The 22,143-nt window shown below is 38.1% G+C and overlaps 1 protein-coding gene across 1 annotated transcript in view; it reads right to left on the bottom strand.

Moving 5' to 3' along the window:
* Window positions 1–22,143, bottom strand: part of LOC107593713 (polypeptide N-acetylgalactosaminyltransferase 1-like) — a 100,720-nt gene that overhangs the window by 6,101 nt on the left and 72,476 nt on the right. The window contains exons 6-12 of the mRNA XM_016283568.1: window positions 15,464–15,630; window positions 8,092–8,299; window positions 6,456–6,626; window positions 2,963–3,080; window positions 2,642–2,822; window positions 689–872; window positions 231–279 (exon numbers count right to left, since the gene is read on the bottom strand). Of these exons, the coding sequence (XP_016139054.1) occupies window positions 231–279; window positions 689–872; window positions 2,642–2,822; window positions 2,963–3,080; window positions 6,456–6,626; window positions 8,092–8,299; window positions 15,464–15,630 (1,078 nt within the window). The remainder of the gene's footprint in view (window positions 1–230; window positions 280–688; window positions 873–2,641; window positions 2,823–2,962; window positions 3,081–6,455; window positions 6,627–8,091; window positions 8,300–15,463; window positions 15,631–22,143) is intronic.

The raw sequence follows: 22,143 nt of genomic DNA, 5'->3' as shown, positions 1-22,143 counted from the left end.
AATCAGCATATTAGAATGATTTCTGAAGGATCATGTGACACTGAAGACTGGAGTAATTTTAAAATACATTAAAATAGAATACATTTTTAAAATTGTAATAATATTTTAGAACATTCGTGCTTTTACTGTACTGTATTTCTGATTAAATAAAACCCAAACTTTTTAGTGTTTACACATGGAATATTGTTGTGACGTCTTATCCTCCATGAATTATTCTGTCTGTGTCCTACCTTATACCTTACAATGTCACCATCAGTGGCAAGGAGAGACAAAGATGAGCTAAAGTGAATGAACCATAGACAGCACAAGGAAGATAGATCCTTAACCAGTAAGGAGAACAGACAGACTCCGTTCTGAGCGAGTTTCAGACATCAGAGATGACACGCATGTTTTATTCATTAGAATGTCTGAAAAAGAGAGGCAGCGATGGACAGATGGAACGAAAGGGTGAGAGACGGAACAGGAAACAAGACGATGACAGGGAGAGCAGACTAGGAGAGAATAAATGTCCCTCATTTCCTGAACACAGTGACTGGAACGAAAAAACAAACAAACAATCAATTCCTGTGACACAGTCAACCCCGAGAAAAAGAGTGTCCCTCGCTAATTCACACCTGCGCTTCTTTAACACACACACACACACACAGAAATGCGTTTATCACACTATGCAGTGATTTCCCTTTTTTGCTATCCGCATGTGTGTGTGAGAGAGAGATAGAGAGAGATACAGACCTCTCCCAGCGAGTAGTAGTGGCGTGGTATCTGGGAGTCTGGGTAGACATTTTCTAGGTACCAGGAGAACGGCTTACACTGCAGTCTCTGTCTCAGGGATGTTCTGGATGAGATCTCTCCATAATCCACTTTCGTCACACCTGAAACAAACAAACACACACGAGAATGCAAAATGGTTAATAAACTTTAACATTTTGTTTTTCTAGGGTGCTGTGAGTGGTTAAGATGCTAAGGTGTTCTGTGCTATGCAGTGCTCCAGGTTGCTAAGGCTTCACTAAGTGGGTTGTACGGTGTTTGGAGTGGTTGATAAGTGGCACTATTAATTTTGTCAACAAAATTACTGTCAATTATGTATTTTAATGATTTTTAATTTTTATTTTGTCAATGATAATAAAGACAAAGTGGAAAAAGTATTGTTATTAACTAAAACAAACTATTAAAATCACTTTTGTTAAATGAAATAAAGCTGAAATAAACTAAGTTGTAAATATTACATGAGAACTTGGAGCAAAGAACTTAAATGAAAATTTGAAATGTTGCCATGGCAGCTAACTATTAAATAAGTTTAATTTGAAATACTAGCATTACTAAAATAAAGCTAAATAGAAATATTTAAACAACTAAAACTAGTACATTTCAAAAATACTAAACCTTTAACATTAAAATGAAAACTGAAAGTATATCAAAGTAAAAACATAATTCAAAATATTATAAATCAGATGTATAAATACTATTACAGTATATAAATAACACAATAAAACAGGGTGAAAGACGTGCATCATAATATTTATTGAATCTTTGAAGATTTGGTTTCATGTTGAACTTCATCAGTGTTATTTTTCATCCACTAAAATACATAGTAAAATTGTGAGATTGAAATGTTCACTATTTTGTAAAGATTATTTTCTTCAAAAGAGAAAACAACTGTGTACTGTGCTGGATATGGTTTAGAGCTGCACTTCAGTGTAACTGTTTTATTGTTCCCCAGACAAAACATTGTAAGTCTGATCGCTTAGAAATGTAATAAAACACTTCTCCTCCACAAGCGTCATGACTTGAGGTATCATTCATGTTTGTAGCACAAATGCTAAAGGACAAGTTACAGGATGAAGTTTGATACTGAAGGTCAGGGTTTTGTTCAAACGCTTGCTTTCCAGCCCTAACAATAAGGAGAGAGTACACAAAGGCATTTGTGTAGAGGAGGGAAAGAATAACACAATACGCACAGTCACACAGATAGCTCTGAGCGGCATGGAACACTATTGACAGTGACATTAATATCTATTATCCAACATCTCCTTCAATACGGCTCGAGTTTCCACAAGCGCTGATAATACGCACACACACCACATTAAAGAGCCAGACACAGAGACAGAAAGACACCAAGACAGAGAAAGGCAAAGAGACATGACTGGGAGAAGATAAGGAAATGAAACGTAATTTCAAAAACTCATTATTGTGTCCTACTATATTCTTGAGCTATGCGTGATTCCACAAACATGTATTGCATGTTTTGTTTGGGCAAAATGAGTCAAAATGCAATTCATAACCTAAAACAAGTATGTGTTATGCATGAAGTATGATTACACTGTACATTATATATTGTATTATCAATTGCATATTATATATTGTCAATGATATATTATGTATTATATTACATTATAATTATATATAATGTATACTGTTTATCATATAATAAATACTGTAAATTATATATTTATATATGTATATGTTGTATGTCTATATTGTTTGTGTGTATATATTGTATTTACAGTAACTATGTCACTACTTGAGTTATGTACTCCTCTATGTAAACTGAAATTGTGTGTACCGTTTGTGTTTCTGTATTTGCAAACTTCACTGTGTATCTGTTTATGGTGAAGATGTGTAGTATGTAAATGTGACTGACCAGGTGAAATGATGTAGAAGAAGTTCTTGAACTCATCCATCCAGACCTCTGCCAGCCGTCGGTTGTTTTTGTTGATGATCTGCCCAGTTCCACCGGGGAACGTGTACGGCGTCGCCTTACGGAACACGTGACCGACGTGAGAACATGTGACAATCTCAAGCGTCCCCCCGCATTGCCAAATCTGATAAACAAGGATAAATATTAGTTCTCAGAGCATGAACAAATCGTCAGTAACTTTATATGCACTATATATGCTCAAGTGAAATTGTGGAAAGGACTGCAGTTGTGGTTGAATATTATAATATCGGTGTTGAGACTGACCCTGAAGGAGATCTCCAGGTTCTCTCCCCCCCAGATGTCCATGCCTGCATCATATGTGCCAATCTCCTGGAAATAATCTCTGTCTATGGAGAAGAGACCACCTGCCATAGTGGGGGTCCTGATATTTGATGCAAAAACAAAAAACACACACAGAGTTTAACTGTAAAACATGCCCTTTAGGGGAACGATCATATCTTATAAAAGCAGCTCTTCCTCTCCTGTTCACTCTGTTACAAACAAGCAAGTTGCGTGTCACTCAGGGGAACGAGATCTTAAATAGAAGTGACATGTTTACATGCGCCAATTTTGGCAACAACATATCCTCCTTTAAATATCTTTCACTCGTGTTCGTCCATTTCCCTCAGCAGGCGCTCTCTGTTCTTTCCTGTTTTCCTTCCATCCGTCCCCTGCAGCACGTCTCATTCACAGTCATGTTTTCCTCAAGTAAGAACCTGTTGTTGTTATGCAGAGTACCAGGCTCTGAAGTAAAAAGGAGATGAAGTAAACGAGGGGTAGTGAGGGGAAAAAATACAAAAATAAAGAGTGGAGTGGCATCAGAGCGTTCTGATAAAAACAATGTGCTGCTCTGAAAAACACAGGATCTGTGAAGAAACCAAGCACAAGAAGGCTAAGAGCTACTTTGTTCCCGTAGTTATGAGGTGAGCAGGTAAACACTCTCCTCTCGGCAAAGTGCTGGTGTGGATTAAAACTCCCCTCATCTTTGTGTTAACTGCAGTGTTTAGCTGCAGGGCTGGAGAAACACTTTCATATTGTGTAGCTTTAAGTTGCATGTAAAATACCTTTTAGAAAGGAAAAAAACATTTACATTTAAAAGGCCTTTACAAACTGGAGTCATTGCCTAGTAGTTAACACACATCCTCTGATTCATTGTGTGGTGGTTGCTCATGAAGGCAATTTGAGTTCAAATCTGTCTTGTGACATTTCTACTTCTTCTCACTTACTGTTTACAGTCCTATCTCTTACATTAAAAGGCAGAGAAATTAAGTATCTGAAGAGAAGTTGTGTTCGAAATGGAATACTGATGTACTGTACACACAGTGCCTATAGCACTACTTTGTTCAATAATCGTATGTGGAAACTGATCATACGTGACAATAAAGATACATTACAAGAGTAATACTAATTACAGTACAACAATACATTTATAACAGTAGTAGCACACTGCTGTCACATCCTGAAAAATACATTATATGTAAAAAGGAGATTAAAGTAGTATCTGATGCTCACCAAGCTTGCATTAATTTGATCAAAAATACAGCAAGAACAGTAATATGGTGAAATATTATTAAAGTTTAAAATATAAAAACAAATGATCCCTTTCAGCAGGTCACTTTGATGTTGTGTCGAAGTTCCGACACTAGGGGTCGCACTTGGGGGCCCAGACACCTCTGACAACATTGAGAAAAGGCCAATGAATTTGGTGAGCAAAATTTGCATAGCTGGCCACGCCCTGGACATCCGGGTATAAATAGGCCAGTGTGGCATTTGCTCACTCGTTCTGTTCTTCTGACCTGATGCAGCATCTCTCTGGGAGCAGCACTGCATTCACCTCTCAATCTCCTCGTCGTTGGATCTATGGCACGATGATGTGCACTGAAGGAAACCAAGGAGATGTTGCGGGAACGGTTCAGCCAGATGAATTCCCGTGGACCTCTCGTTCCTCCAACTACAAGTGTTTTCCAGTAGAGTTTCTGAGAGAGTTTGAGAGCCCGCCACAGCGCAGGATCTCTCATTGGGGGCTCGCGATGAAGATGAGTTGTCTATCACAGCATCGGAGGGTGGGTCTGACCGATCGGAAGCGGATGACTCGACTAAACCGGCACTTCCGGGTGCTGTGCATTGGTTTGAGCCTGACGCTGAGATGGCAGCAGTGCTTACCCGGGCAGTAGAGAGCATCAGGCTTGAGTGGAATCTTCTTCCCTGTCCGGAGCGCTCTCGCTTGAATGATGGGTTCTTGGAGACAGAGCGCGACACTGAGCTGTGCTCCGCCACAGTTTCTTTCTTCCCGGAGGTGCACGAGGAGCTGATGAAATCATGGAAGGCACCTTTCTGCCATAAAACGATGCACTGGTTCCTCCGCTCTCACCACCCTTGACAGCGGTCCAGCGAGGGAATACACGGGAAGGGTTCCCTGGGTGGAGAGTGTGATTGTGGTGCATTTTGCGTGCAAAACGCCGCCACCTGGAGTGGCCGTCCAGGATTCTTGTCCAGAGCATATAAGTTACCTCATCCCTTGCGGTGAGAGCTTGTACTGCTTATGGACAAGCTGTGTCTGCTCTGTATACCATGGCTGTCCTGCAGGTGTTCAGGCCAGGGTCTGCACAAGGGTGGTCCCAACCCAGAGCATGCAGGAACTGCATTCAGCGACTGACTTTGCCCTCCGGGCTATGAAGGTCACGGCACATGATCTGGGGAGGGCGATGTCCACATTTGTGGTCCAGGAGCGCCACCTATGGCTCAACCTGGTAGAGATGCAGGATGCTGAGAAAGTGCACTTTCTCGACGCCCCCATTTCTCAGGTTGGTCTCTTGGTGACACCGTTGAAGAATTTGCGCAGCAATTCTCCACGGTTAAGAAACGGAGGCCTGCCTCGTCAGGTTCTACCACTGCACCCCGAAGCAGCAGCTTCCATCTGTTCATCGCCAGGGATGGCCCCTGCGAGGACTGCTGAGGCCCTGCAACAGCCTGGGCCGGCAGTCAAGCCTGAACAGCGGCCAGTCACTCGCAGGAAGGTGGCACTGCCAGCCCGTCCTCAGGATGCTAGGAACCCATGAAAGGCCTTGTAGCGAACCTTAGATGTACCCAAGGGTGGGGGTCTCAAACCAATCTTAGACCTAAGAGTGCTGAGCCAGGCGCCAAGATCGGTTTGCAGAAATAGACCTGAAGGACACGTGCTTTCACGTCTCGATCCTTCCAAAACTCAGACTTCGGTCTTTGAAGGACAGGCTTATTAGTACAAAGTTCTTCACTTCAGGCTGTCCCTGTCTCCTCGCGTCTTCACGAAAGTCGTGAAGGCTGCCCTTGCCCCTCTTATGGAAGTGGGCATTCGCATTCTCATTCTCGATGTCTGGCTTATTCAACGTTACAACTAGGACTTCTCAACTGTCATTTTTAGTATAGGGACCCCTACTGTCGGAAATTTGACAATGTCAAAGTGACCAACTGAAAGGAAACATCTCAGTTACGTATGGTAACCCTCATTCCCTGATGAAGGGAACGGAGAATTTGTGTTACTTATATTACAATTCTGAACTGCTTCTGAGTTCAGGTCATCTTTGCTGAATAAAAAAAAAAATCCAATTATAAAAAAATCAAACAGAATTTTAATTTTTAGGAGAACTATCCCTTTAAGACTAGTATGGTAGTTAATTCCATGGACATTTGACTTTAGATTGGACACGGTAAGGTTTGTCATAGCTATTTAATCCTGATTCTCTTGTCTGACTGCATGATAAGCATTTCAGTTTGTTACCTGACAGGCAGCGTTCTGTCTCCTTTCCTGCGATCCATCTCTCTCTGTGGTACCGGATACCAGCGGAAGTTCAGCTTCCAGTTGAACCCACCATATGTCATATCAGAGCCTGCCATGTACTCAAACGTGTCATCGCTGATCACATCAATGATGGGACACACTACAGTTTTCCTGTGAAAACACATACACACAAATTATATTAGCAGTGCACTTTCACTGCTTTGACCTCATCCACCTGAATGAATACGTTTTGTCCGCCACAGAACGTCCCTTTTTTATTTTGAATTCAGCTGGCACATGCTCAGACACACCTCTTTTTACTCAAACAGATGCAGACACATATCAGAGGGGACGTCTCGCTAAACTTGTGTTATCAATCAGCACCAAGCAGCCCACTGTGATGCTAACCCAGGCGATGAGAATTGATCGTGCACACACACACACACACATTCACTCAGGCACACTTTCCTTTCCTAAATTCAGCAGACTGAAGCTTCATCTGCTAATGATGCCCCAACAGGCCGCCCGAGGCAAGACAACACAGAGAATCAGCATGTGTATGTGGGCATGTGCACGTTTAGAAGAGGGGAGAAATACTCTCCGCATATATCTTCAAAGAATCGAAATCAGATGAAAGGGAGTTCATCTTTCTATACCTTACAAGTTCTCCATTTCAGACACAAATGCAGCCTGTGGTGAAACCAAACTACAAAAATGTAATAAAGCACTGGGAAAAAAACTAAACTCTAAAAGCTATTGATTGCTCCGCTCTTTGCAAATCAACATGCCAAAAGGGCGGAAAAGAAAGTGTGTGCGAAAATTACTGGTTTGTTTTTATGTTCCACCACAAATTGCAGAAATGAAATGAAAGGCATGTGCTGGGTGTAAAATTTTTCGTGTTTGTGACCGAATATATGTGTGAGCTATCAATCCACTAGTAGAATGCTATTTCCCAACCACTAACACGAAGTCAGAAAAAAAAAAAATCTCGCAACATCACAAATAAATACCTCGCACTCTTCACATTTATAAAGTGAGTAGCATGTGAGTCAGTGTCTATTGTATCTTCAAACATGCACATTGGGTTTTGAGGAGACGCCAGACTGAAGAACATCACGTCTGGTTAGTGTTCCATTGGTGCAAACCAAAACACACACACAGATATGATGTTATTTGTTGTTAATGAGTTTGGAGATTTATCCTCATACTTAAAATGCGAATGCACTGTTTGTGAGCAATTTTTTATTTATTTATTTATCATTCGATTCATCCATTTTGTATTATATTTTTTGTCATCTTTATATGCAATTACTGTACTGTATATTGTGTACATTATGCAATTGTTTTTATATAAAGGTAGGTACTAATAATTATTATAGACCAGTAATTAGTCTATAGTAGTAGACTAGTAGATTTAAATTAGAGATTAATTAGTAGAACTAAATTATAACTAAAATCAAATTTTCACAATATTTAATTCACAAAAACAGATCCCACATACTATTACAACCCACATCCAGTGTATCCAGCAGCACACTCTAGGGGAGAAAAGTTAGCTTAGGATTCCAGGGTTACAATGTTGACATTTTCAAGTAAATGTCTTAAAGTGTTGCATATCGAAAGTAGTAGTACTTACTTGTCAAGTTTGATGCGAGCGAGCAGAGGCTCTAGCCAGCCAGTGGTGCATTCACAGTGGGCATCCAGGAAGGTAATCACCTGACCTGTGGATATGGACGCCCCCTTCAACCGAGCGCGAATCAGGCCCGAACGCTGCTCCATCCGTATCACCCTGACAGGAACCTCCAACTTCTGCACATATTGCTCCAACTGCCTCTTCAGGAAGTCTACATGCACAATTATACACTTACGTTCACATAAACACGAATTATATATAGATTATATAGATCAAAATCATAATTTCATTCAATATCCATCAGTGGATGTTTAGCAAAGGGAAAACACTCTAGATGCAAACCACAGACATTAAATACATGTCTTAGCCATGAACTAAGGCACGATCTGCACATTATAAACCTTAGCAGCCTGGCTTATGATTATTAATTAGGTGAGAATATTAATTAGGTGAACATTTATAACTGTTTTGTTGATTACCTCTCTTCAACTCTAATTTGTTCAATAGTCTGCCAATGCCTCCTGTCAGCTGATGGTTTATATTGCCCTTAAAAAGTGTATTTTTTATGTAGCTGCCTACAACTTTTTTTTTTCACTAAACAAAGTGAAGCTCTTGAAATATAACAATTATTGCTCAAAAACTGTGTGATGAGGCATGATCTTTGTCTTGCCAATGTACAGGAAACCTTTCTTTAATAATTTCCTCCCACCTCAATCATAAATCAAGTATTGCTCTACATCAGCATCTGCTGTGGGCGGTTCGGTTCATGCTGCCAAAGACAACACTTTAACATAGCTCTCAGCTCATGCTGAACAACATCCTCAGCTGCAGCAGCCATCTTTAAATACAGATCTAAAGTTACTGCTGTGGGATTCCAATGCTGTCTGTTTTGATCAAATAAGCTCAAAGCCACTGAATGGCCTGACAAGATTATTCAAGCTGTGTTGTTCAGGAAGAATAAAGGTCAGACTGAAACTGTGAAACAATACAGAAGAAGCCTGTGAAACATCAACATTGAGTACCATTTATGTTTAAGATGGAACATATATTTTGTAAGTCACTGGTTCTTAACCTTTTTGACTCAAAGGCCTCTTGTTGTCCAATGCAATATTGTTAACAACATGAGGATAAGTAGATGATGGAATTTTCATGTTAGTGTTAGAGATTTCTTTAATGAAAGCAACAAATAAAATCTGTACGCTGGTCCAAATCTGTCCAAATAAATCTATATACGTATGGCAAACACACCCACAGATCCAATTACAAGCTGTTAAGAGATCAGATGGGAGGACATGTCTGTGCATTAATCTTCACGGCGGGTTTATCTGCTCTCTCATGCTTTATTTGAGGTGTGATATGTGGAACAGAACAGAATGCTCAGAACTACAAAGACAGCAGGAGCAGCAGGGGTTTCTCATGTCAGCGACAAAAGACAAAAGAGTTTCACATTCAGCCAGGAAAGAAAACACTTATTTTCTGTTTTCATGTCATTATCTGGTGATTTGTCTCTATAACTTCTTCACACATACAGACAACCTGAACAATTAAGTTCAGTTCTGCAATATTTCCCACTTTAAGGCACAAATATGTCACATTATGTAAATTAAATGCATTGCAAACTCCATTACATGTTGTTTAAAACAAATCAAATGGACGCTCCACTCAAATGAACACTCATCACGCTCTGCATACACGTGAGTAAATCTATGCATACGTAAATCAATATCCTGCCTTACTCCTCTAATAGTTTAAGTGGAAATAAAAGGTAGGAAGAGAGTGGGCGGAAAGAGAGAGAAGGAGAACGAGAGAGGACATCATTAGAGGACAAAATTGAGTGGCAGGAAGATGAGAGGAAGAATTTGGGTCTTTATATCTCCACAGGAGAGGCGGATTAGCACAGATGAGGGAGGAGGGGGGCTGGGAGCTATTCTTATGCAGGACGTGTCCTGCGCAGTCAATCTATTACTGAATGAACTGGTGCATGTGTGTGTGTGGGTGTGTGGGTGTGACGGAGTGAGAGAAGAAGACATCGATGTGTCTTTTTTTGCATCTGTCAAAATGTTGCAATGGTTAGACAGGAGTGTGTGTTTGTGTTTGTGTACCACACGGGCTTCAATGAAGCTTCAAAGCACTCTTGCATGAACACACTGTCAATCTCTGCAGTCTCTCACCTACAGACTAAATTCTGATGTGGCTACAGTTACTCCAACTGTGCTTTTTCTGTCAGGGCGAACACTTTAATCGACTTGTATAGCTTTTATACTGAGGTAATAATGGTTTCGATACCCTGCTTCTGATCTTAAAGGGATAGTTCACCCAGAAATGTGCTATTATTTAATCACTGTCCTAAAGTAGTGTACTAAACTTCCTGTAGACAACAATACACAGATGCAATATGAACTAACTTGCATACAAAAATAGTACAAGAAATAGTACAAGGCAGACACACATCTATAAAATCTCTAATGAGGAAAACATAGATCTTAGCAGTTACATTCACTATTTACCTTCTGTTACAAACCATACATCAAGAGAAAGAAAGAATCAATACAGTGAAAAAAATACAGAGGACAAAGGGAGAAAAGGGGATAAAGTTTTTTTTCTGTAGCATGTCCTTCAGATAAATAGTGCTCTTCTGAAATTGTAAGGTCAGTGTTTCCAATGAATGAAGGTTTGAAGTTAGCAGATATTCACTGATATAAAACAGCTTTATGTCTCAAACTATTGAACATGTTAAATAAGCTATTCATGTTGCAATAGCCTAGAGCAGGGATTCCCAAAGATTTTTGTCAGTTAAACCACTTAGACCTAAATATTTACTTGAAGTCCCCCTCCCCCAGATATTTAACATTTTATTTCAATAATTTATTAACAATGTGCATATTTATCGTTCTTTGATGTCACATAATGGTCACATGACATGCAGGTAAACAAAATATATATATATTTTTTAAGTATTTTATTTTGATTTTAAAATTATTATTTATTTTAATTTTATATTTTCATTAATTCATTAATTATTAGCTTTTCATCAACTCACAAACCCCTTGCACTCACTCACGAACTCTGGCACGAACGTTTCATCCTCCTCTACTCATCCTATTAAAAAAGTAACAGCAAGTTTCCAAACAGAGTTCGACGTATGTGTTCATATAAGTTTTTGTATGTGTGTTTGTGCCATCACATCACAGTTCTCTCAGCAGTTTCATTGGCTGCTGTTTGTGTTTGTGAGTGAATGGTTACCCAGGAGCTGTACACCCCGAGTTGGGTCACATGGAGCACTCGTGCAGGGCTTTCAGCAGCCATTGCAATAATGCTGGAGGGCAACAGAGTCACACAGAGGTCATGTATGCAGAGGTCAGAGCACTCAGGAGCAGCTGCCAACGAGACCAATGCCAGTGAGAAGCCCGCCGGACACATTTCTACACTCAGCTGAAACGCTTCTGACCTCTCGGGTCACTCGGAGTCAGTGGCGTAACCAGGACTGCAAGTGCAAAAACACTTGGTGTGTCCTTCAACACAGCCTACAAGAATGAACTTAAAGCATGAAAATATATTGCTACGGTCTCAACCCAGTTGATCTTTAAAGGGTCACTTCACTCAAAAAAAAAAAATTCAGTCATCATTTACATCATTTACCCTCATGTCATTCCAAAAATACATGACTTTCTTATTTATTTGAAACATATAAGATGATATTTTGAAAAATGCCTTTTTTATCCATACACTGAAGTAGTGTTGCTTTCGTCAACGAAAATTATGACTAAAAATAGTCGTCAACGAGCCTTTATCAAGTGACGAAAACGTAAAACGAGAGGAGACGAGACGAAAATGCTGGTCATGTGACGATGACGATAATTAAATGTACAATGCAATATTGTTGACAAATAAAAACGAGACGAAATGTGGCTTACAAAATAAAAACTATGCTAAAATGTCTCTTCATTTTCGTTGACCAAAACGAGATGAAACGAAATGTTATAACGTTATTTCGTCTCGTTATTATTATTATTTTGCAGTATTTCTGTTTGATAATAATAGCTTTCTAAGATAAAACATTATTTGGATAATTGGTAAAAAATTTAAAAAAATCTCTTAATAGCCCTACAAAAATACACTGAGTGAGCAAAACTTGATTACCATTAAGGACCGATTTTGTTTTAGTCCTCACTGACTTTCACTCTTGACACTTTCTTTAAAATATCTTATTTTGTGTTTCACAAAAGAAAGCAAGTAATACACATTTAAAACAACATGATAGTAATTTCTGAGTAAATTTTGGGTGTACTTTAGGCTTTTCATAAAATTTAATTGTTTTGGATGTCTCTCCAGAAATTTGACAAAATAATTATATTTATTCAGTTTGCTTATTCCTAAAGACCGTGCTTTCTTAAATACAATTAAATTAAAATTAAACAAATAAATTGTACCATGTAATCACGTAGACAGATCAATTTATAATTTGTGACCGTGGACCACAAAACCAGTCTTAAGTGTAAATTTTTCAAAATTGAGATTTATATCTTTATAGAGAATTAATAAGCTTTCTATTGATGTATGGTTTGTTAGGATGGGACAATATTTGGCCGAGATACAACTATTTGAAAATCTGGAATCTGAGGGTGCAAAAAAATCTAAATACTGAGAAAATCACCTTCAAAGTTGTCCAAATGAAGTTCTTAGCAATGCATATTACTAATCAAAACTGAAGTATACAAAATATCTTCATAGAACATGATCTTTACTTAATATCCTAATGATTTTTGGCATAAAAGAAAAATCAATCATTTTGACCCATTCAATGTATTTTTGGCTATTGCTACAAATATACCCCAGAGACTGGTTTTGTGGTCCAGGGTCACATTTATTGTCCGTTTCTTTTTTATCTCATCTTATCTCCAAGTTCTTTGTTAGAGTTTAAAAATCAACAGGAAACTACATGTTACCCTGATCCATCACAAAGCTTCACTGTTGCTTCATGGCATTCTACCACAAAATACATGACAAAATGCTGGACATCAGCATTATCACTCACTGTCTTTGTTTCACTATACTATCATAAATGTTCAGTGTTTTTGGTCGTGTCACTGCCTCAACACTCGGCACTCACATCAACACGAGGAGAGACGGCGGCTGTGCAGTGACGGAGAAAATGATTCAGGGCTATGGAAAAAAAAAAAATGTCAGTAGAATCAAGTGCAGGTCTGTCTACACCTGGATTGAATAATTACTCTAATAAGTACGACACCAGCTAAATCAGATTTTCCAGGATTCACTGCAGAGCAGGAGAAATGCATATGATAATTTGATTTGTCGTTTGAAATTAGTCATTTTGACATTTTAATGAGTTTTAGAGTAAGGTGTTAGGCTCAATAGACTAATGTATATATCATTTAGAATTATAATAAAATTTAAACCACACCAGATGAGATGCACAGTATATGAGAGAGCTAGAAATATGTAGAAGCTTTTCTTTATCACAATTAGTTAATAGCTCTCGAGTGGTTCTAATAGGTCTAATAATGATTTGCATATTCAAAGATAGGGATGCACTGGCAATAAAATTCTGGCCAATACCAACAAGGCGATAATTATTTTCATGTTATGGCCAATAACTGATAAATGGCAGATATTCAATTCTATTTAGCATTTTGTAAAAAGCAAAAAAAAATGTCTAAAAAGAACTAGAAATAAAACAGAAAAATCTAAATAAACAGTTTTAAATGCTATATTATAACATACATTGATATTCATCATTTAGAGATTTGTAAAAGATTTTATTAGTTATTCAATTTTTTTTCATTTTTTAAGTGAGCGATGATATCAAAAGTAACCTAAATGTAAAAACAGAGAGGAGCATGTACAATTAAATATCTGATATCAGCCTAAATGTATCCAATATTAACTGATATCAATACATAAAAAAAAAAACTTATATTGGCTGATAATCGATATGGTACCAATATAAAGTGGATCCCTATGCTAAAAATGCTGGTGGTTTTCACAGGACCCCCACTTTTAACATTAGTGTATATGTGAGTGAGTGTGTGTGTGTGTGTGTGTGTGTATGTGTGGGCTAAAGACAATATAATTTCAGGTATGTATTAATTACACCTACTAATCCACTAACCCCATAATCTAGCCAAATTACAGGTTAGTGCTGCAGATAACGATAAAGAGACTAGAGCCGCAAACCCACACAGCAGTAGACACACAATAGAGCTAGTCAGAGACGTCAGGCTTAACAAACACACACTCTCTCTCTGTATAAATCTGTCTTAAACACGCTCGCTTTCCAGTGCCTAAATCACATTTCATTATTGACGTTAATAAGCAACAAGGTCACCAACCATCTTTTTCCTCCTGATGTGTTCTGTTCCCTTTCACCGCACACAAACACACACATACACACACAGTGAAAGCAGAGCTGACATGAGACAGGCATTTTCAAAAGAGTGGAAACAAAACCATGTCATTATCTTCGGAGCGCTGCAGTACAATATCCTCATTTTAACTTCGAGATCTGTGTTGGAGCATTTATTTGTGTACGCGAGAGATTTCTGTGCCATCAATTCTCTCCTCTCAGCATTTAACACCACACACATCTGTCAGAATGACGGGTATGTTATTGATCTAACTGTGAACAATTCATCCAAGATTCATAATCAAATTGTCATAACTTGCAACGTGCAAAAAAAATCTAAATATTGAGGAAATCGCCTTTAAATTTGTCCAAATTAAGTTCTTAGCAATGCATATTACTAATAAAAAATGACGTTTTAATATATTTAAAGTAGGAAATTTACAAAATATCTTCATGGCGCATGATCTTTACTTAATGTCCTAATGCTTTTTGGCATAAAAGAAAAATCTATCATTTTGACCCACACAATGTATTTTTGGCTATTGCTACAAATATACCCCAGAGACTTAAGATTGGTTTTGTGATCCAGGGTCACATATATCCTATAGACTACTAGTATAGTTAATTTTTTATAATTTGGAGCCCCATCCACTATCATTGTATAGAAAAGAGCAGCATGAACGTTCTTCAAAATGTCTAATTTTCTGTTCCAAAGAAGACAGTCAGTCATACAGGCTTTTAACAACATGAGGGTGAATAAATGATGACAGAATGTTTGGGTGAACTGTCACTTTAACAAACAAGAAAATGCTTCACCAAACACACACACACATTCTTCCTTACATGGTGGGAACTTTTCAATGACCTCACAAAAACATTTTTATATTTTCATTAAGACATGTTTCCAAAGTTGTTAAACTTATGACCCTTGGCTCTCCACAGTGTAGGTGATTTCAGGTTCTATTATCCTTGTGGAAACATTTGGTCCCCAAACCTAGTGCACACACTCACCTCTCTCACTGGCGTCATCCACCAGCACGATTTCCTCTAGCAGGTGTCTCGGTGACCTGTCGATGACGCTGTGGACCGTTCGGAGCAAAGTGGTCCACGCTTCATTATGGAACACAATCACCACACTGGTGCGTGGGAGATCGTCTAGATACACTTTTGTTTTACACCTGCAAAACACAAAACTAGGCAATGAGAATGGACAAAACTTGCAGACAATCAAGATAAAGAGCTACAGTACATTCTTCTAAACTCTCTTCCCTCCTGAGCACACAAATGAACAGACCGCACAGGGTCTGAAGAGCTGCAGAGAGCTCTGTCTGAGACGAGAGGAGATTAGCACTTATCAGAAACACACAGACCGTTATGAAGACATGGTGAGTGGAGAGCTGCTGGAGAGACAGTGAATGCGTCTCATCTTGTGTGAGGAGCTCTAAAAACAGATGACACTGGAATAAATGATGACAGAGAGTCTGAATGAATGTTTGTGATTTTGGCAGGTTTGGTCACACCTTACGGTATGGTGTGATATTCAGTGTGAATGAGTTAAGCATTAGTATTCACCAACAGAAACAAGAAAGAGATTTAATATTGCCGTTATTAGCACTTCTATCTAGTCTTTATCTTTAGCTCATTCCTCTTAAAGGAACAGTTCATCTAAAAATATGTCTAAACACAACAGAAGCATAGAAGAATGTTGATGCTTTCATACAATGAAAATAAATGGGCCATGTGACGTCAATGATGACAATGTGATTGGTTCTTCTGTCTTATAAACTATCGTGACACACCAAATTTGAATATGAGCATGTTTAAGTTGCACAAATAAAAAGGAAAACATATTCAGGAAATGATTCAGGACTTCAAATTTCAGATGGTTTTTGGGTGAACTATATGGAGCCCCTAAAGGGACACGATGATGGAAAATATTAAGAGATGGGAAGAATGCTTATTGCATATCAACATGAAAGCATAAACTGCTTTTGCGTATGCTCACAAAAGTTTTGCGTTTCCCAAAAAAACTTCGCATTTACTTACATAACCTTTGCATTCCCTCACAAAACTTTTGCATTGCACGAAAAACCTTCTCCCAAAAAACTTTGCATTCGCTTTCAAAAATTTTCTCAGGGGAACTAAAGAACATTTGAAATACGATTTTTCCTCCATCTAATTTTTTTTCCCATCACTATGTCCCTTTAGGGGCACCACCGAACTATTCCTTTAAGTTCTGTTAAATTAAGGTCACTTCATTTAACCATGTTTTGTTAATTTCATTGTTAGATACTTTCTCAGTAGTTATTCCATTGTATTTTATTTGTTGTTGGAAATGCTCTGACAATAAGATTGTTTTTCATTCCAATAAAACACACAATGAATTTAATAGAAGAGAGAGAAAGAGAGATTTCAGTCTTTCTTGGATTCCAGAATACGGACTGAATTGTTGATTATGTAAGCGCAGGTCACTGTGCCAATCTATGCTGTGGTAGGAACAGGAAAGCCAGTGTTTGTTGTATCTGGAGAGCTAATTTCCTGTTTGCCCAAGCACAGCTGGGGGATTTTGGCCTGCGATCACCCAAAAAGACAAAACATCAAGCACCAAACCACATTCAGAAGCAAAATATAACTACAATGCTCGAAATTAATAATAATAACTCACACAAAAAACAACAACACTAAAACATTAAAAGAGAGACAAAAGCAGCAAGACACCTTTCGACCTATTTGCTATCACACACACACTTAATTAAATGAGGTTTGTCGCCCATCATGTCCCTTCACTGTGGTAACACAGAACCTCCCGGCCCCATCTTTCTTAAACTCGTCATCTGGAAACACACAGACTGCTCTTTTTAAATTCATTAACCTGATGTCAACTCTCAGGACCCCAGACAACGGTTTAATTTGCAGCCGAGGCGTCTCATTGGTCAGCCCTGCTACCTGCTTGATTAAAAGGAAGCACAGATTTCGCTCTCATTCCTTGGTGTCCGTTCTCCTAGATTTTCTGTCTCTCTATAAAAAATCGATTTTGTAAAGCAGAGAGATCATGCATCCCTTCCCTCCAATCAGCACAGACAGCATCAAAGTGTGAGTGAGCTGAGTGGGTGAGGTAGCATATATCTGGCCATGGCTTTATATGTGTGTGTGTGTGTGTGTGCATGTGTCTAAGAGCAAAGGCTAAATCAGCCTAAAATAGCTGCGACAATGTGGAAACGAATGGCTGATCAAAAGATGGAAGGAATCAAAGATGAAACACACACATGCTCGCACAAACCCTTAGAGACACTAGACAAGCACAAAATCACATTTCTCAGACCCTAGGAATAATTGGATATATTTGGTGCAATCAGAGAGATACAAAAACAGCCGTAGGTCTGTAGAACTCTTCCATCACACACAGACAAACATACACCCATTATTATACAGGATTTTTTTATCAGACTCCTCAGGCTAAATCTGAGAGATGCAGTGGAAGAAAAATGTGAGCTGTAGTTATTCAGTCATTTACAGGACATCCTACTAGACTGAGTTAGTCCAATGATGCAGCTCACTGCGATTTTACACACATTTTTGGCTGTTTGTGTTTTGGAGGAATATTTGAGGACAGCCTTTCTCTTTTACTTTTCCTCTCCCTCTAAAGCAGAGATAACAGTCAGAGGACACACAGGACCGGTTAGTCATCAGTTCTCAAAGTCATCGTAATCTCAAACAAACACATGCCAAATCCAAATCTCTCTGACCAGCGCCTTCATCATATCAAAGAACAGAATCAAAACAGCAAATGAAAATACAAAAACAATCAGCTGCTGTCATGGCTGGCTACATAATCCAAAACAGACTACAAAGGGCAATTGTGGATTAATGTCCACACTGGACTAATTTTTATGTTTCTATTTGGTCAAAACTTTTGGTTTTTGTTTAAGGCAGCTGAAACAAACTTTCAATCGGTTGTGAAGCCACATTTTTACCCACAGACCTCTCATGTTTCTGTCAGCATTTTTTAAGAAACTGATATTAAATTGATTAAAAGTGACAGCAAAGACTTTCACATTGTTATAAATTTATATTTATATAAATGCATTTAAATAAATGTTGTTCTTTACAAATTTTTATTCACAAAAGAATCCTGAAAAAAATGCATCACCGTTTCAACATTGATAATAATAATAATAAATGATACTTGAGCATCAAATCAGCATATTACAGTAGCATGATTTCTAAAGGATCATGTGACACAGGAATAAATTACACAAATTACACAGGAATAAATTACATTTGAAAATATATTAAAATAGAAACAGCTATTTAAATTGTAGTAATATTTGACAATACTACAGTTTACTGTATTTTTCATCAAATAAATACAGCCTTGGTGAGCCTTATTTTTTAAATAAATATATACTTTTATATATATATATATATATATATATAAAATGTACCAACCCCAAACTTTTCAATGGTACTAGACAAGAATTGATAACTGATATTAATAATAACACTGCCTTTTCTCACATGATTTTGTCTGCATTTTGCATTGTCTCCAAAACTATTATATAAAGTGAAAATTATTTATACATAAATCAAGCTCATATTTCATTGTATTTATTTATTATTCACTCTGCACAGTCAATTATTTTCTCATCCAATGTTTTTAGAAGGCATGTCTCTCTTGACTTCTCAGAAACTTTTTTTTTATCATGCCAATAAAAGCTACCTGAATCTGAGGGAAAGTAAAAAAGACATAAAAAGAAAGACTGTCAAACTGTAAAAGAAATATTGTGTTACCGTACCACAGTACAGCTATCAGCATCACACACACACACACACACACACACACACACACACACACACACACAAAGAGTTCCCTCCCAGACAGCAGGAATGCAGTGAAGGAGAAAAGGTCAGTATTGTTCCCAGCTGTGAGCTGTTCCCTTTATGTGACACACAACTATAAAAACAGTGTGTGTTGGCGTGTTTGTGTAAATCTATGAATGTGAGTTTACAGTCTTGACCATATGCTTTTAATGATTCTGCGCAACTTGCTAATTACAGAAATACAAGCCAAAAACATTTTGCTTGCCACACTGGGGAGGCAAACCAAAAACTCGCAAACAGAGACAAAAGAAACAAGAATAAAAAAAGGCAAAATGAGAAATTAAGCAATGTATAATTTAGCTGACGAATCTCACAGTGATTATGTTAATCACATAGTAAAACTGTACGCCGAACAGCCAATCAGGTAATCAAGCACACTTCTGAACAGCTAATCATGTTATGGGGATCATATTCTACAGCAGGGATGTTCAATTAATGATCCAAAAGGTCAAGCCTCTGCATTTCCTTCCCAGTGGAGGTCTTCATACAGAGGACACTAGTTTTTTGGAACAGTTATTAATTTCCTTGTGGACAACAGTAGTACTTCGTAAAAGTAAGTGTAAAAGTACTTGTCCAAACAGTCATCAAAGATATTGGGGTCAAAACAGCGGTGTCTGAAAATATTCCCATTAAAAATGTTTAAAATATTTCGGCAGTTGAGCTGATGAATTAGATATGATTATTAAGATCAGCTGGTTAATTAGACTAGTAGTCTATTGTTATTGAACCCCCTTGCAGCATTCTCATTTTCTACAGTGTTCTAACAACAGTAGCAATCTCTCACCACCGTTTCCACGCTACTGTTGTTAAAATAACTCGGTCATCTGACTGAAGCTCTTTTTAATCAGTAACAAGGTGCTTTACATCTTCAGCAGCGAGAGAAACAATGCACATGCAGCAGAAATGGGGTAAAAGAAGTGCGTCTGAAGCTAGTTAAAAATATAAGAGGAGACAGCAGCCAAAGATCATTACCACCAACAACACTGAGCACTTGTGATGTGTACTGCTCTGTTGTCTTGACATACTGCTTAATGAAACTGTTAAAACCGCAATGGTGCAACTGTTGTCTCACGCAACTGGAACCAGACCAGTCAATCTTGTTTGATATTTAGTTTCATTATTAATATAATTATTTTAATTTTTAGCTTAGTTTAATTATTAAAGGGGTCTTATGATGCGATTTCTATTTTTCCTTTTCTTTAGTGTGTTATGTAGCTATTTGTGCTATGTATATGCATAAGATCTGCAGTTACAAAGCTCAAAGTCTCCCACAAAAGGATTTATTCTATCTAAAAGAGAAGGCTGATCCAGACCGGGCTAAAACGCCTCATTCAAACACGCCCCCACATCTCCACGTCACAATGTGGAAATATTTGCGTAATGCCGCCCCCAAATGTTCACGCAAAGAAAGAAGGTGTGGTTTCAGGGAACCGCAGTAGTTTTGATGCAGCCATGTCAGGGAGACGCTGTGTGTTTCTGTGTGAAAGCAAAAGCACTTTATTTGGCCTTCCGAAAGTAGATGCAATGAGGAATCATTGGTTAAGATTTATTTACAACAGAACAGCACAACCCAGATGTTCGAATCTGTGCAACGCATTTTATGGACGACCGTTTTGTGAACCTAGGAGAGTAGCCTACAAGGCTGGCTGTGCAAAGGCTATTTCTATTCCGATTTTGCTATGACAATCTGGCACTTATTCTGAATCAGCTACTGTAAGTATGTTTTCTTAATAGTTAAAAGTATTTGCTATTGACTGTTCAAATGCGGAGTTTTGCGCCGTGCAGAGTATCGCGTGTGTGTGTGTGTGTGTGTGTGTGTGTGTGTGTGTGCGCGTGAGAGAGACAGGGTCACATCACAGTGGAGTCAGCTTTCTTAATTGCGGCCTGTGTACTGCAAATACATACGAGCATCATCACTGTGTCTGTCACGCGACTCTGTTCCCCTTTCGGGCTTGAACTGATGGTAAAACTAAGGACATTATGTACTGTTTTTACATTTATGTTGAAAGCTGAAGCTCGCGATTATGGAAAGGGGTGTTACATTTCCAACGCATACTTGTGGTGTTCGGCCAATCACAATGCACTGGGTCAGCTGACCAATCAGAGCAGACTGTGCTTGTCAGAAGGAGGGGCTTTGTAGAAAACGACATGTATGAGAGAGGCGGGGCATAGAGGAACTACAATAATGTACAGCAGGGATCCTCAAATCTAACCCACGAGATCCACTTTCCTACAGAGTTTAGCTCTAACCCTAATCAAACACACCTGAGCATGCTAATCAATGTTTTCAGGATCATAAGAAAATCACAGGTAGGTGAGTTTGATCAGGGTTGGAGCTAAACTCTGCAGCGCATCGGCCCTCCAGGGCAAGATTTGAGGAACCCTGATGTACAGTATTTTAAAAATAATGTGTTTTTTGAACATTAAAGCATGTCCACATATTCTGTTACACCAAATACACAAAATAATGATCTTTAAAATAACATCATATGACCCCTTTAATATTGTGAAGTCACTTTTTATTTTTATTTATATATTTTCCATTTTCATTTTAGTTGAAGTTTTAATTGTGTCTGTCATTTTTATTATTTTTGTATGTCTAAATATGTCTATATAGTTTTTATTCTTTTTTAGTTCAGTTTCATTTTACTTATTAGTTTTAGTTTAAAAACAAACTTACTTATTAGTTTAAGCTGTTTTAGTTAACTATAATAAACCTGCTACGTTTTATAAAAATTGCTTGTTTGTTGAACTGTTTTTAATCTGTGGTTTTAATTATGTCTACACAGCACATCAGCTGTTTTCCAGAT

This window comes from Sinocyclocheilus grahami, unplaced genomic scaffold (genome assembly GCF_001515645.1).
Source record: "Sinocyclocheilus grahami isolate Dianchi unplaced genomic scaffold, SAMN03320097.WGS_v1.1 scaffold175.1, whole genome shotgun sequence".
NCBI classification, from domain to species: domain Eukaryota; kingdom Metazoa; phylum Chordata; class Actinopteri; order Cypriniformes; family Cyprinidae; genus Sinocyclocheilus; species Sinocyclocheilus grahami.
Note: the sequence above shows the minus strand (reverse complement) of the source record. Positions and strands in the feature narration are given on the sequence as shown.